At 38.4% G+C, this 17,406-nt stretch overlaps 1 protein-coding gene across 1 annotated transcript; it reads left to right on the forward strand.

The window, feature by feature from the left end:
• The first annotated feature begins 5,363 nt into the window (after nt 1-5,363).
• On the forward strand, nt 5,364-11,055 carry mul1 (mitochondrial E3 ubiquitin protein ligase 1). The gene is made up of 5 exons (XM_084720269.1): nt 5,364-5,487; nt 7,456-7,598; nt 7,702-7,789; nt 8,190-8,310; nt 9,868-11,055. Exons 2-5 carry the CDS (start codon nt 7,479-7,481, stop codon nt 10,595-10,597), a joined length of 1,059 nt encoding a protein of 352 aa, XP_084576395.1. The 5' UTR covers nt 5,364-5,487; nt 7,456-7,478; the 3' UTR covers nt 10,598-11,055.
• The last annotated feature ends 6,351 nt before the right edge of the window (nt 11,056-17,406 follow it).

Here is a 17,406-nt window from a genome sequence, read left to right on the forward strand (position 1 = left end):
TCCGTAATTTTATTTCACCATACACGGGAGTTGCTGGTATACTTCTTCAATCAATTCGTTTGTTTGTGTTATTGTGTGACTTTGGTGTTTTAAAGGGTTAGTTTAAATCAAGTAGACCAGCAGCTCCAGTGTTCTGTGAGACAAAATTACTGTTTTTGCCAAAGGAGTCTGGTGGCTCTGCAGAGAGCAATATTTCACTTATATTACAGCGCTTCTCCATTGGAAGAGGCTGTCTGACAGTAAAGGAAAGTTGTGAAAATAATCTAAATATAGTGCAAACTTAAACTGATATTGATTTTTTAGGTGTCTAAAATACTTTTTGCTGCTGACTCTGTCTGCAGCAGTACATTGCTCAGCTGCCTACATCAGTACTCCTGCTGCTTCTCCAAACTGGAGGCGTTTCGACCTCCATCTGCTGCAGGTAATACACTGACTATGATAAGTACCTCACTTCAAATAATCCAAACTATCCCTTTAACCCAAATTCCAGCAATCTGCAGAAAATACCAAAGTTATGATTTGTGTTTCTTTGTAGGTGTTTTCAGTCGGTGATTGCACTGCATGAATTTTCAAGTAAAAGAACATTTGCTCAGAACAAAGTTTGCCTGCTAAGCACTCTGAGGAAACAAAACAACACATTTCACAGCAACACATGATGCAACAAGAATGTGCAAAGAAGCAATATACAAGAAGGCAAATTCAGTTATTCTGGTGAAATATGGTTCCTGTCAGAGAAGAGGCACAATTCATCAAAACAAAAGGCTTTTACGCCTTAGACTGAACTCGTTGTTATAAATCTACTGACTCATACTTTGCCTTATGTTGTCTGACAACAACCCGTCTATTCCTGGCATGAACTGAGGGCATGTGTGCACGCTGGTGGGAATTATAAGCAGACCTAAAGTCGTGGTTAAGGTTTGGGGCTGCCATTAATGCCCGTGAAGGGAACAGAATTTGTATGCAGCCTGGGATGAACCACCAGCTGAGGGGGTCAGCTCAGGGCAAGAAAGGCTTCATACCCTCCAGGTGGCCTGTGGCTGCCCCCTCACATTTTTATGGGCCGCAATCTATCTATTAATTTCACTATAGCGCTGACTTTATGTCCTCTGCAGTGATGCAAGAAGAATGTGTGAATTGAACAGGGGATGAATAAAATGTGAGATGGAAATAAAAACACTCTGAACAAAGAGTCAGGTGTGTTTTGTCATAAAACAGATCAAGTAAACAAAACTTAAAGGAGAAATCTGTAATATATTTACTATAATAAATCATAAAAGGACCATGATATGTCATCAGAGATTAAGGAAACATGTTAATTTTAAATATCTGCTTATCTGACAAGATAGATACAGCCACAACAACCTTTGAAATTTCTGTTTTGTGTTATTGTTTGCCCGTTTCACGATAATTGGAGTTCAAATTAACGCCGAATGTTTTCTGAATGAGTCGGTGTCTGTTTAAGATTCATAAGAAATCATTAATCGTCTTGCACAAGGAGAAGGTGTTTATTATGGTTAAATTTAGCAAAATGTTACTGGAGTTTGGCAGAAAGTGAGAGGCAGTGCAACTCAAATTGTGTATTTTCGGAGAAGCTGCCTTTTGTTTTTTGTTTTTTGTTTTGTTTTGTTTTTTGTTTTTGTTTTTGTTTTATATTGGAAAGAAACTATTATGTAGAAACTATTTTCTTTCTCCTAGAAGGCTTTGAGCAACACAAGTCATCTCGTTCCAATATGCTGAAGAGGAAGTAGACGTATCTGTGGCTGGTATCTCCAGAACGCTGCAACTCATATAAATACATTCATGATGGATGAATAGCACTACAGTTAAGGAAAAATATGTATGTTTTTATTTTTGGGTAAACTACCCCTTTAAATTCTGGCCATGATCTCTTGGTAAGCTGTTTGTTGTGTGTCTCGTCTCTGTTACGTTATTTCCTGTGTTATAGTCGGGGTAGGTCTTGATCTCAATGAGACTGACTGATTAAATAAAGGTTATACTAATAACCGCAAGCGATTAACACCAAATGTCAGCCGGTGCTTGGTGGCATTATTTCAGAGTCATACTGTAACTCAGAACATTATGACCTCTTTGCACCTCATGTGTGTAAATGTAGTTTTATATGTGTGCGCAGCTGTGCCATCATCACTGTTTGTAGTGTTTGTGGGACGTTTGTCTTTCACACGACACTGATTCCCGCAAACAGTCCAAAAAGGTGACATTCACCTCGTCTCACCTCCGCTCGCAATTTATTTTTGTTTTTTTGCGGCTGTGTGTAGTTCCTCCATCTCCTTGGTGGACTGCATTGAAAGACATCAGTGGACACAGCAGCCATATTTATTTGAAATAGCAGGTAAACAGAGGTGTTACGGATGATAATTAAGGTCTTGTTCCAGCAGCACCCTGACTCTGACTGGATATATCTCTGATTTGCTTATACGTTATGAAGCACCAAGACCCCTCAGATCATCTGGAACAGGTTTACTCAGTGTTCCCAGGATCAGAACCAAACAAGGTGAAGCAGCCTTTAGTTTCTGTGCTCCCCACCTGTGGAACAAACTTCCAGAACACCTGAGGTCAGCTGAAACTGTCGGCTTATTTAAATCAGGTCTTAAAACATTACTGTTTACTGCAGCCTACCAGTGAAGTGGATACGTTACATATTTTTAGGATAATCTGTAGCTATTGTTTTTGTATTCGTCTGCTGTCGCTTTTGTTTTATGTTTGCTTCTTTCTTTATATGCATTTCTGTAATGTTTTAAACTATTTATTGTCCTGCTTTTAGCTTTTGTTTTTAATTATCTCAAATGCAATTTTAATGCTCTTTTATTGTTTCTAATTTAATGCATTTTCAAGTTCTGTAAAGCACCTTGAATTGCCTTGTGTATGAATGGTGCTATATAAATAAAATTGCCTTGCCTTGGATCTAACAGTTCATTAGGCGACTATCATTGGTGACCAGCGGCATAATGAGTCAAGATTTTCAAACCAGGCCCTTCACAATCAGACGCAGTATAACCTCATGTCAGTGAGGGATGAGAAAAGACAAAGCATGCAGCTGATTGCATATTGGAAAAACAAGCCTATTTTACAAAATCTGGTGTTGGAGCGGATACGAGATGAACACATAATCAGTGACATCAAACCTGAACACAGATTTAAAACACAGGTAACCTGCATCGTAACTATATTTGCCAACCCTACCTGTTTCCCCAGGATAGTCACATCTGTTTCCACCTGAGATCACAACTCATGGATTTCACCTTTTTTTCTCCCAGTTTTTTTTGTCTTTTTCATCATCACAACCTGTTTCTGACGCTGTACTGTAAAAAAAAAACTCTGAAACTAAAATCTTTGGTATCAGAAACCTCCCTGTTATTGAGGTTTCAAAGTTGGTAAGTACAGTATGACCTGAACACAGACGCATTTTAACACAGATGAAAATGTCATCAGCGATTGTGCATCTTCACATCAACAACAATATTCATGTCTATGTTTAGGCATGAGCCTATAATTAAAAAATAAAAGTATATTTATTAGTCAAATTAATAATAAATTCTGCTTACATCATAGACACACTCTCCATCCATGGGAACAACTTGTGGTAAATTGCTATTTCATGTTTCTAAAACTTTCTTTAAAAAAGAAAGTTGAAAGTTGCTTTTTCTTTCTCAGCTGCTTCTTTCTGTTTTTGTTCCTTAAAGCTGGTTGTGTTTGTCCTCCACCGCTCGCTTCTCACTCACTTCCTGTCTTAACATTTCGCTAACTTTTCTGTGTTTTTCCTCATGGTTGTATTGCACATGTCCATAATTGCAGTAATGCAGAATTCATACTCTGTACATTAAACATCAAAGTTGTGGCTTTCAGCTGATAAATATGGGTTTAGTTTATTAGTGAGGGTCCAAAGTGATGAAAGGCTTTTATTTGCACATTGTAGGGAATGAAAAGTGTCACGTCTCCAAATTTCAGTGAAATACGGTCTGAAGGCTGAGGATCAATCAACGTCTTTAAATAATTGGTGACAAAACTGTCACTTTTGAACCAATTCTGAAAATCCTCTCACCAGTCATTTTTTAAACATCTTCAACTGAAAAATGCTCCCTGGGCCCTTTCAATATGTCGTCGCTAAAATACTCGGCTCGTAAACAATTCATGAACATAAACCATAAAACAGAAACTGCTCCTTCCAGGGACAGAATAAATAGCACATTCAAGCTCTTTTAGTGTGAAATACACATTTATAGGATCAGAATTATCCTCATTTCTTCAGCTAAAAGTTGTCTTCCCCTGCAGAGCTCAGCGTCTCATCAGCACTTTGCACAGCCTGAAAGGAAGTCACACAAATTAGATTTTCTGTTTCTAACAGCCTCATTCATCCAATCATTCAAAACCTGCACATATACAAATGACACTATACACTTAAAAAAAAACACTCACTGCACTTTATCCATGAATAATAAGCTTGTGGAGCATGAATTTTAGATCTTACTTGTGGGGGATTGAGATCAAAAACATGTTTGTTTTGATTGGAAGAACAATAACTTGACTTTGCCATCCTGGGAAATAAAACACCGGACAGTGATTTAAAAGTTAGACTCATGCATACTATTTTGTCAACATTGTGTAAATTAAATGCATTAATTAAATTATTTATCAATTTTTATGAATTGGACCATTTATTTTTTGCTGATAATATGTTGATATTGCCAATTTCTGGTGTAAAAAAAACGTAGAAAACAAACAAACAAACAAAAACTGTAAAACAATGACCTTGTGCAGAGACTCTGAGGAGGTCTCTGAGGTCCTGGACCCCATGCTGAGGACCCCTGAGTTTAAGTTTTAGTTTAATGTTAAAAAATGTTTCTGTTTCTATTTCTAAACTGTGAAATATCAATATTTTACCCAGCTGTCCTGTCATTTCAACTGTGCAATTTTAGCTTATTTATGTTGATACTGTATATATTGTTCCTATTTTTTTTTTCTCTTGTTTATATTGCCTTTTACTTTTTTATTGTTTTTAGTTGATGCTTCTTTCTTTTTTGCTACCCACTTTCCTGCTGTAATATTGCATGTTATCTTATCTTACCTTATCTTATAAATGCAGTGCTTTTTGTGGAAACTTTTGACCTTATGTCTTTTTAAAACATAAATAAATAACTTTATGATTAGCTTTTTACATCCCAATTACTCTCAGGAGGTTAAATGAAGGAGCTGAAAAGTTTTATGTGGGAATGTAAAAAGTTCGTAGTATTTTAAGTACATGACGGAAAAGGCGCAGGTGTTACTAATGACATTAATGATGATGGCTCTGTTTTATTCGGAGAGCAGGTAACACCTGTGCTTCTCCTAATGAAAGTCTGTGTGGATCATTAGTGATTGAACAGCGCCCTCTGCTGGCGGAGCGGACAACTGTCCTCCAGGAGACTCACCGACAGTCACAGTGGAGACACGAAGCTGTGGTCAAATCCTGTCAGTGGGACCAGCTTACAGGTTTGTCAACAGACCCCTTGACACCGGTCTGTGCACGCTATTACTGCTCATAATGCTCTAAATAACACGACAGCTACAGTGACTTTTAAACGGGCGGTTAGCTAAATGTTGTTGACTGCCGCGTCGCTAGCTAACGTTAGCAAATTGCTAAAGTAGCTAACTAGCTCGTGAGCTCAATTAAGGAAGTGTGTGTCTCCACCAGCAGGTTTGATCGATAACGAGCTAAACGCGACGTTTTAGGGTTTAAAAAAAAAAATGGTTATACGAAAAACATGACATAAGAAAGGTCAGTATCATCTTAAAAGTTGCTGTTTAATTAGCGTTAGCATGAAGTTGTCTTAATGTCTTCATTTTAGCTATTTTCAAGGCAAGTTGATTTAGCTATATAGCACCATTCAGACAAGGGAATTCAAGGTGCTTTACAAGAACATAGAAATGCATTAAAATAAAACATTAAAAGAACATTGAGATCATTAAAAAGACATGCTAAAAGCAAGCCAATAAATAGTTAAGTCAGGTAATCGAAGCTAATAAATGTAGAGTTACAGGAAGGTCATAACTGACATTAAAATGATTGTATTTTAGAGCTTTGTCATTGTCTTTAACTGTAGTCTCTCTGAACTATTATCAAGGCAGTTCAGGTGGTCTTTTTTCCTCCTAAACAGCCAGCTCAGTCCCCCTGGACTTGGTTATAATCTGCATACTGTTAGTTTGTGTTGACATGAATGTTGTGTTCAGTTGTAGAAGAAATATTCAGACCCTTTTATTGTAAAATAATAATAATATCAAAACGAAAAACCACTGTTTTGTTTTTTTTTTACTCAAGTAAAAGTAGATAAATATTAACAAAATATACTTGAAGCATCAGGCCTGCACAGTTAATCACAACTGCAATAAAATCACACTTTTTTCTGAAAAAGGAAACGTTTTAGAGACAACAGCATTATAATGAGGTACTGTAGTGCTGCATTAGATGACCTAGCCTCAAATTCTTGTTCTCCAAATGAAAGAAAACATTTATTTTGTACGAACCTCAATAAATGTCACATCATCACGATTTTAATACTTTTTTTCCAGTGAAAATGAAAATCGTAATGCAAAACTGATCATTTCCACTAATTGTATTTAACAATTTCTGTCAAAATAATCACAAAATGAGATTTTTACCCAATCATGTATCCTACTTATCCAGAATTACCACTTAAAGAGTACTCCATTATGTATATTCTGCTATAGGCTTATTGTTATCTATTGCAGCCTGACTGATATATCGGTTGACTGTTATTATCGGCCCGATATCGGCCCATGACAGCTGTCATATAGTCTGTATTTGTACAGGTGTAGATGTTGTGCGATATTTGCCTTAATGAAAACTTTTTTTTAATATAACATTATGCATATTGCTTTAACTTGTTATCTATACAGGCAGCATTCTATGTATATTCCATTTTTTTCTTAATTTAATATATTCACATTTTGCTCTATTGCAAGCTCAATATTTGTCAAAAGAATTTTCTTTTTGTTTTTGTATATTGTTCGGCTCTGTTTCACAGATTAATGAAACGCATGATGATGATGAGATAATCCTTTATTTGTCTCTTGAAGGGGAAATTTGCAGTTACATGAGCAAAGTGGATGAAAAACTAGAAGAGAAGCATCAATAAGAAGTAATAAATAAACAACCAAGCAGTACGAACAAGAAAATATAAAAAAAATAGGAACTATATAAACAAGAGAAAATATAAAATTGTCATTATCAGCAGATTTATTTATTTGTTTGGAAAATAATTCAACTCTAAATTAAAAGTAGCAAGTAGCTTAAAATGGTAAAACTCAAGTAAAGTTGCTCAAAATTGTCGCCTGCACCGTTGCTTCATTGCTTTTGTGTATCAAGAAACAAATATTAGACTGACAGACTCAAGTGGAGCACAGTTTCCTCATCTGTGCTCGTCATCTGTGTCTCCACAGCGCTGAATGCTGCGGGCCACAGGATGGACTCCAGTGGGAAACCCTCGACTGCACAGATCGTGGTTTTAGCCACCAGCTCAGCCCTGACGGCGGTCTTCTACGCCATCTACAAGAACAGAGCTACAACAGTCGCCAGATTAAAGGTCAGCCACATATCGGCACGCTCTGTCTTTGTCATGTGAATGACGGTACTTTTATTGCCTGTGCTGCGTTCCATTTGTTAAACTGAAATATTTGTTTCAACAGGAAGCAAAGAAGGTCTCTATTGACCAGGATTTGAAGAACATACTGTCTGAAACTCCTGGACGATGTGTCCCGTATGCCGTCATAGAAGGTGTGTTTGGCTGCCTTGAAAGCCTCAGGGACGGGTTCACAGCCAGCGCTTAGATTAAGTCAGTCATTGGCCATAATCTGTTCTAGTTAAACCAGGACATTTAAGTAGTTTTCATGAGTGAGGCCTTAATTTGTCTTAGTTATGCTGCATTCCAGACAGCTGGTAACTCTAAATCTGCAACTGTCAGTCTGTGCAAGTTGCTTTGAGTTAAGACAGCTTATACAGACTAGGACTAGGCTTAAGCCTTGTCTATGAAACTGGCCCTCAGTGACATTGCTGTGTTGTGGATTGCATTTTTCCTCAGTAAAATTAATACACAAATTAACTTGTTTGTGTTGGCTAAAATTGACCGTGCATACTTCTAAGTTTTACACAGCGTCTCATTTTTTGCTCACTGCAGGTGTAGTGCGATCTGTGAAAGAAACCCTCAACAGCCAGTTTGTTGATAACTGCAAAGGAGTGATTGAAAGACTGACCCTGAAGGAAGAAAAGATGGTGTGGAATCGCACCACTCATCTCTGGTAAGTCAAATATTCTGAGTAAAGTGTGTACAGTCAGTTCAAATGGGAATAAATTAAATGTTTTGAACTACTGTCTACTACAGCAGACGGTGCACACAGTACACATCTGCTGCACAACACAGGAGCCACAGAATTAGAACAACAAATCGCATTAGCTTTCCTGTTCCTTCTTATCTAACTTACAAATATGAACACACATCTTGTTCTGCAGAATGAGCACCCAAACAAACATTCGCTGGGGAAGAGAGCACTGCAGGCTAGATAGCTAATTAGCTGCCCAGCTGCAGCACATTAAACTGTATGTAAACATACATGCAAATGTCAGCTCACTTTGATTAGATTCTCTCTAAACACCAACACACCACTCCAACCTCTGAGAGGAAGAGGAGTATTTGTCATGTTTTCCTTTTAATAATAAAAAGCGATGCGCTTCCAGCATGCTAACAACAAAAAGGGATGCCTTGTCAGACTGAGCAGGATCGCAGTGTTCGCAGTGCTGGCAGCAGTGGCCTGCTTTCCTTGCAGGTTACGTCCACCTGCTTGTGCTGAATGTTGTTACTCATCACTCCGGTCGAGTGATTATGTATCTCTTTATTCTGACACAGCCTACATACAACCTTATTTTCATTTTCTAGATCAAAATACTGACAAACCACACTGTTTTTATGTTTCTGTGGAAACTATGTAAAAGCTGCTGACTGCATTTTGCTAACTCAGTCTGCAACACTGGTTTCAACACTCCATACTGAAGCGCTACAGCAACCTCAAAGGGTCAAAACTTAAAAGCCACAGTTTAAAAGTTCAGTTTCATATCTGAAGTATTTTAAGGGCTCATTGTGCTGTCTGCAGTTTCCAGGTGCCTTATTAATTTTGCTTAAATATCATTTATTAATTTCTCATTGCGCCAGTTTGCTGAGCAGGAACAGCTGAATGTGCCTGGTTACTTCAAAAAGGATTTTATTTACTACATTTATAAGCAGCACAGCAATGATGCTGCTGAAATAAAACTCAGACAGGCCGACTGACGTGATGTGGATTGGTTTTGGAAGTACGAACAGTCTCTACAAGTGTATAATTCACCTTTTTCCCGTGGTCTAAGGTTAAAGAAGCAAACAAAAATTGCAATCAATTATAATATCAAATTGCAATATTTAAGAATCGAGAGATGAGTGGCATGTCCAAGTTATTCCATAAAGGGCTGAGTCACCAAGTTTTTGCTCTAACCAGTCAGCAGCACACCTGATTCAACTAATCAGGTGTTTGAAGACTGAAATCAGTTGATTAAATGAGTTGCGCCTGGTGTGCTCCGGCTTGGTAGGAATGAAAACCTGCAGCCACGTGGCTCTTCATGGAATAGTTTGGACATGTATGCTCTAGGGGACCTAACAGTACAAATTACAAACACAAATACAACACATACAAAAGGTGTGAATGCACCATTAGTGTGATGTCATTATAAAGAGTCCAGTGTCCCTGAGGAGGTCTATTTAAAAAGAAACTGAATATAAACTAGTTCATTTTGGGGGCTGTAAACCGAACTGTGGTATTTCTAAACAGGAACAACACAGAGAAAGTCATCCACCAGCGTACCAACACTGTTCCCTTTGCCCTCGGGTCTCATGATGAAGACATCACCGCCACAGTTCGGGTCATTCGCCCACTAGACGCCGCAGAGTTGGATCTGGAGACCACCTACGAGAACTTCCACCCCACAGTCCAGTCCTTGTCCAACGTGATCAGCCACTTCATCAGCGGGGAACGACCCAAGGGCATCCACGAAACCGAGGAGATGCTGCGGCTGGGAGACAGCGTCACGGGTGTAGGAGAGCTGGTCCTGGACAACAACCTGATCAAGCTCCAACCTCCCAAACAGGGCTTCAGTTACTTCCTCACGCGGCTGGACTACGAGTCCCTTCTGAGGAAGCAGGGGAACAGCGTCCGACTGTGGCGGATCCTGACTGTCGTGTTCGGCGTCGCGGCTTGCTCCATGCTGCTCTTCATCCTGTGGAAGCGATACGCTCACCACAGGCAGAGTAGGAGGGAGCGGAGCATGCTCGAGGAGTTCAAGGAGCAGCAGAGGAAGCGCATGCGTGAACTCAACCTAGAGGAAAGCAGCGTGTCGCCCACCAGCTGCACCGTCTGCCTGAGCCGGGAGCGGTCCTGCGTGTTTCTGGAGTGTGGTCATGTGTGTGCCTGTGCCCAGTGCTACGACGCCCTGCCAGAGCCAAAGAAATGCCCCATCTGCAGGGCGACGATAGACAGGGTGGTGCCTCTTTACAATAGCTAGTGTGGAAATACACATCTGTGTATTACATCACATAGGAAGTGGGGCTGTACCAAAGAGTTTGACGCTTGTTCGTACTATTATATTGTTCATAAAGCTGACTTTGGAATTCTTTATCAACAATCAAATGCTGCTCAGTTTTTTGTCCATTCATTGTTTAAACTTGATATTTCTGCATGGTTGCAGATAAAGATTAGGCTGCACTAATGTTATTAATATTATAATATTTGTAGAATTAGATTCCAGTTGTGGCTGCATAGAATTGTTTCTGACTTGTGTGATCCAAACTATAGGGGTGTTGTGAAACAACGGTATTGACAATAACTGTGTATTTTTAAAAATGAAATATTCATATCATGTTAATAACAAACATAATATTGTGTCAATCATCCGGTGCCTCTTAAATGCTCTGAAATCAGTTACAGTTACAAAGCTACATTTGTAATTTGAGTGCAGTTCGTTTGACAAAAAAAAAGAGATAAAACAGATGAATCTGACTGATAACATTTTTTTTCCATAGACATCGCAATAATATCGTTATTGTGAATTCTTTTGGGCGCAGTAGTCTGTGGTTAAAATCGTTTTCCAGAGTAGAGATGAAACAATCTCTTTCATGATAATCCACAATAAAATCCCTGACAGTTTAAATTCAGTTTCAAATTTTAATTGATTGATTGCTGCACATTGCAACGACACGGTTTGTTTGGCGTCAGTGCAGTTTTTCCCACAGACTGACAGCACATCTGTGGCAGAGTCTGTGTTCGTTGGCATTCTGTGGTGCGTTGGGATTTTATAAATAATATAATAAATATAATATTATTTTATAGATACCCTGTTTCTAGTAGGGTATTTTTTATTTCACCATTTATATTTTATTTTCCCCCTTTATTTTAGTATTCAGTCACAAACTTTTTCCCTTCTCTTTTCTTTTCTCAGACACTTTCACCCCTGATTACTCTTACTGTGGACAGTGTCTCCCTCTTTGTATCTGCTCTTTTAACGTTCTCCATGACCAGGATGTTTTGTCACCCAAAAACATGAGTTGCATTTTGGATTTTTTTTTCACCAGTGATTCTATTTTTACAGCAGCAGCTGAGCTGCAAGGAGGAGGCTCGTTGTTATGATGGAGCAGATTAAAAATGATCAAAACCAAGGATACATCAATACTTTTTGAACTTTTTCAGCTCACTATTAACAAAACTGCAATAATAATGACAACCAAGATAATTTTAGTCACTATCATCAAATTTTCATACTGTTTAATCTCTTCTCTTGAGTGTTGCAGTCTAATGTTAAAATTTTTTAAAGGAAAGATAGATGTAATCATTTCCAAAATTCAGAACATATTTTGTGCTTCAGTGCGTATTTGCTGGTGTTAGGCATTTCAAAAACATTTTATCTGCAGTGAAAAAACTTCACTCTCCTGTTTGCTGCACACAAAAGGAGGGAAGCACCTGTATTAACCTGTCAGTCTTAATTGCAGCCTAACAGCACCAGAAACTACATTTGTTTTGACAAAACTCTTGAGTTATGTTCACTAAAGAAAGTTGCTATAACAAAAAAAGTTACTTGAAATAAGTTCATTCAAGGTTTTAAATTTTTTTCCAGGGCGATGACATGAAAAATATGATGGATGTTTTAAACTCAATGGAAACACCTTTCAGATGTAAGGAAACTGACTTTTGGTACAGCCCTAACAGGAAGTGGCATGTAATTGTCATGGTAACACTGGAAATATGTCATTTAAAAGCTGTCTGCCTGGGCTTGAAAAGGGTATATCTGCACTTTGTGTTGCACTTTTTTGCTTTTACTCCACTCTTCTGGACTAATAATAAGGTATCTGCTGAATCATGATGCAATCACATTTTCCATCAAATATTCTGACCATATTTGCAACCTGTAATAAAAGAGAAAATGACAGTCGTCCTTTCATCTTGAGAGAGAAAATTAATTTTTTCCCACTTTGACACGGAGAAATATTGGCCCGTATCCAGACAACAGTTGATGTTCAAAGTTAAGTAGATTTACTGAGAATGTTTCTTTAATTTGTAGACAAGTTTCCCAAAGCAGCATTTAAGATTTCAGTCAGAAGAGTTATAACAGGTGAGAACAGGTAGAGGAGAATGATGAATACAGACACCATCGAAGGTAATAAATGTCATTTATGTGTCAAGGACCTTGTAGAAATTAAACTACCCTCATACAAAGAGATAAGAAGCATTGTGACGTATTTCTATACTATTGTAGCTGCTGTTCCGCCTGCAGTCCCTGAGCAGGTCAACACGGGCTAAAAGTACTTATTAAATATTTTAAAAAATATAACAAGTCCTTTTCTTTTCCGCCTACAAGTTAAGGAGCTTACGGCAAGAGTCTCTAGCGTTAATTCTCAAATGTGCTATCATCTCTAAGAACTGTCTCAAGTAATAATGCTTTCAGGAAACTCCTCATAAAAATGGATCTTAATCTACCACAGAGGAAGCTTTTTGGAAGTGGAGCCTTTTTTTTCTAAGTCTGTACGTTAGATTTGTAAGCGTGAACACGGTTCAGTCACCACAAGCATACTTCTAATTTAGGGATTTTACTTTGGTAAAACTTTGCTGTTAATTTAAAGGGAAAATTCAGCACTTTTCACGCACGATGTCTGGTCATTGTACATTTCCTCTGTAAATTCATCTTCCACACTTAATCATGAAAATACTTTTTTTTTTTTTTTTACATGACAAGTAAATTAAGCTTGTTAAAAAAAAAAAAAACATCACTCATCACTGTGACGTCACTGGATGCAGGAAGAACAACCTGCATTCCGAATCGCGATCATTTGAATCAGGTGTGTTGGAGCCGGGAAACGTGTAAAACATGCAGGGCAGTGAGCTCTGGGGACCAGGAGAGAAGAAACACTGCACTGACTGGACATGAACCTGAAAAGTGCCGGATTTTCCCTTTAAGACTGTGTTCGAGGCGCCGCGCAGATGAGGCAGAGGAAAGGTCGCGGTCCACTCTAAAAATGTCTGCGAGAGTTTGAAGAGCGAGGCAAGGTGGCGGAGGGGATGATTGTACAAACTTCTGCCAGGTTGTTCTGGAGAAATGGAGCCGGCTGACCCTGTCCTCTTCTGTTTGGATTTTTGTCTGGTTGTCTGCTAAAAAAGAAATGTGCATCAGGTGCTCAGAGTCCACAGACACTCAGCTGGAGAACACATAGAAAACTTGTGCTGCGGTGACCTCTGTACCGTCACTGCCACTGATTCAGTGTCTGTTTGCAACTGAATCCTCATTAAAGACAAATGCGATGTAGAACAAATACTGTGGAAAAAACTGAATTACTTTAAAGGGACAGTTCGTCTTACCTGTAGTGCTGTTTATCCATGTAGATAGTTTTGTTGTGAGCTGCAGAGTTTTACAGATACCAGCTGTAGAGATGTCTGCCTTCTCTCCAGTATAATGGGACTAGCTGGCACTCGTCCTGTGGTGCTCAAAGTACCAAAAAAATACATTTAAAAAACTCAACAGCAAGTCCTCTTTGGAGAAATCATGACCCAGTGACTTAAGATAACTCACAGACCTTGTTGCGTGCAGCTTCATGTAGGAACTACTTTCTTTCTAGTAAAAAAAAAAAAAAAAGTATTTCCGGTTGGCGATGCAACGATAACAAAAACTCATGGTTCGACAATACCTTGATGAAAAAGATGTCCATTATTGAATAATACACACAGCATTTATCTGTATAAAATGCGTTTTTTTTTTTTTCTTTTAACGAGGGACATTAATGATTAATCCATTCATTGCCACAAAGAATTCAACAATTTAGAAATGAACTAGTCCGTCATACAGCTGTATATGATTTGACTTTGTTTTGTCTGGCAGAGGCATTTGTTGACTAAGGTAATTTCACCTTAAGATTGAAAAAAATAGAAAAAAATTATTAAAAATTAAAATTGGGGAAAATGAGTCAAAATGAATCAATGAATTGATTGTTAGTGTTTTCAACTATCAGTTGAGGAAAATGCTGTTTTTGACTTTAAGTGCCTCTGCATTTTAGAAAATAAAAGTAGCTAGCCATGACCTAAGCATACAAAAATGAATTGTTTTTCAGTTATTTACGTAGCAGACCTTTCATGATATAAAATAAAAGTGACAAAATAATTAACCGTGTAAAATTATGGTAGATATTGTCACAATACGGTACATTACTGCGATGTCTTTTTATTGTGCTGTGATGATATTCAGTGTGTTGTTAGATCTCCGTAGATTCTACTGCAGAAAACAGAGAAGTAAAATAGTTCCAACACTAAACTGCTCACAACAAGGGCTCGAGTAATCGGGCCATGAGAGACACATCACTCTTTAATGTGTCAGATATATGTTTTTGGTGCTTTGAGCAGCACAAGCCGAGCGCCATTTAGATCCCTTATATTGGAGAGAAGGCAGACATGTCTGAGGCCAGTGATCTGCAAAACTTTGCAGCTCCCACCAAAACTCTCCTGCCTTTCTCAAAGTTTTTATACTGTGTGCAGAAAACATTGATCTCTCTACTTCATTTTCAGTCCGGCTGCTCGAAATATTCTCCTCCTGATCTACATTTTTTTCTTTTTGTAGTAGTTCCCATTCGGAGCCACGGTTGCAGTGTTTTTGAAGCTTTTATTTTCAGTCTCCAGCCATCACAGTTAGGGACAAAACGTGGACGCCATATGTTCGTGCTATGTGCATAATCAAGACTGTAGCAGGCTGATTAAAAACAAATATCAAGAGAGACAAAACTTACTTTAAATCATGTTTTATTAATCAAAGTTTTGTAGCATTTTGATAGCATTATGTTTTTTAATTTCATTTTTAAACAGATTTCCTTTCCGTACCACTACAGGGGGCTCTCGTACCACCAGTGGTACTCATACCACAGTTTGAGAATCTATCTAGATGAATAAATACCACTAAAGATTAGAGAAAAACACACAAGACGCAGGAGATTTCTGCCAGGAGAGGGGGATGTCTGCCTGTTAGGAAAATCAGGGATTCAGGATTTGGAATATGAATGAATAGTCACGAAAATGTGATGCTGCTGCCACATGTTCCCCTGACACATGCAGCTGTTTTCAGCTCCTGCTGCTTAGTTTCAAACTGCTTATACATCGAAATACTGTTCTGCTTGTCTCTGTTTGAAACGCTCGGTTTCGTTTTCGGTGCCATAACATGAATCAATTAATGATTCAAGTGGCTCTCTCACTGTGATCCATCCACATTTTTAGCCAAGCACAGAATAAAACCTTTATGTTTTTAAAGAAAAGAAATCATTCATGTACATTTTTAGTCAGACAAGTGAAAAGCAAATGGTAAAGGCAGGAGAAAATGGCTCTGCGTGGTTTAATTTTGGAGCCAGCCGGGTTGCATATCTGGCTCCAGAGGAGGCCGTCTTCAGGTGCACAAGAACGGCCTTTGTACTTTCAAATGATTCTGTATTATTCAAGAAAAATCGACTCACATTATTCTGTGGAACCTCAGATGTATTATTTAACATTACACTGGGAGTTTGGCATTACCATTGCATTAGTATTCAGCGGATTGCCCACAGATATGTGTTTTCCAGGAGTGAGCCGATGCCGGTTGGTCTCTGAAGGAACAGGAGCTAAATGTCAGATATAGTGTGTAATCAAGCAGAAAAAGCATCATGCACTTCTTTCTGTGGGAGGTTCTGGGCTGAAGGCACTAAAAACCTCATGATGGCCACTTTACCATCAGGCCCATAAGTGACCCTAAACCTTTTACAAATGTTCCTTCACCTCCCGGTCTTGATTTATGTTCCATTATTTCTGTAAGTGCAGTCTCTCATTCAGCATCTCTGACAACAAATGAAGCATCGTCCTGAGGTTTACTTTCCAGAAGACAAAGTGGCTTCGGCTGCAGCAGTTTGGATATTCAGTCCTGAGGCCTAAAACGTGTCCAGTTGTTGTATTTGTTGAAACAGCAACTCCGATGTGCATACAGATGAAGACAGAGATAAAAAAATGAATTAATAAACAGACCAAAAGCATAAAATAAACAGTTCGGGTTCAGGGTTCTCACATGTGCTTGAAACTGCTTGAAATTGTAATTGCATTACTTTCATAATAAATCACTCACTGACTGAGTAGTTCTTGTTGAATTACCTTTCGCACAAAATGACTCTGCACCACAAATTTTCAAACATGAAACTTTGCTGTGTTTTCCTTTACTTTATGACTCCTCTGTTGTATTCTATCACAAAATATAATTTAAGTTTTGTTTAGGGGTGTTGATGATTAATCATTAATCAGTTTATCTCCATTAAAAGGATAGTTCATCCAAAAATGAAAATTCAGTCATTATCTACTCACCCTCATGCAGACTGAAGGTCAGGTTTAGTTTTTTAGTCCACAAAACACAGCTGGAGTTTCTCAGGAAAACAGTGTTGCTGAATCTCCCAAACAATGGAAGTAAATGGTGACCAGTTTTCAAACATAAAAAAACAACAGAATAAAAACATAAAATGTCTCCATGCTGCTTGTCCGGTGTAATCCAAGTCTCCTAAAGCCCCAACAGGCCAAGTTGACTAAAGGAAAGTTATTTTCCCCATGTTTTTAGTCTGAATCTTCACTGTAGATCTTCAGCCTGGAGTCATGTTCATGTGCACACCGGCCGAACTGGATGTGTGTGTGTGTGTGGCATGTCATACTATCATATTAAACGCATCATATTAAAGTTGCATCAGTATTATCGCAGAGTACATCGCCCAGGATATATGAATTTAATGTGTAAATGCATCGGGGTGACAGTCTGACCGTGGCCTAACTTTTGAGTTGAAC

Source organism: Lutjanus erythropterus, chromosome 6, assembly GCF_056507025.1.
Source record: "Lutjanus erythropterus isolate fLutEry1 chromosome 6, fLutEry1.hap2, whole genome shotgun sequence".
Lineage (NCBI taxonomy): Eukaryota > Metazoa > Chordata > Actinopteri > Lutjaniformes > Lutjanidae > Lutjanus > Lutjanus erythropterus.

What these genes read in the sequence shown, in the direction of transcription:
- mul1 (XM_084720269.1), top strand. Translation starts at nt 7,479, where the DNA reads ATGGACTCCAGTGGGAAACCCTCGACTGCACAGATCGTGGTTTTAGCC. An exon ending in CAACAGTCGCCAGATTAAAG is followed by an intron (nt 7,599 to 7,701) that starts GTCAGCCACATA and finishes TTGTTTCAACAG; the next exon opens with GAAGCAAAGAAGGTCTCTAT. An exon ending in CCCGTATGCCGTCATAGAAG is followed by an intron (nt 7,790 to 8,189) that starts GTGTGTTTGGCT and finishes TGCTCACTGCAG; the next exon opens with GTGTAGTGCGATCTGTGAAA.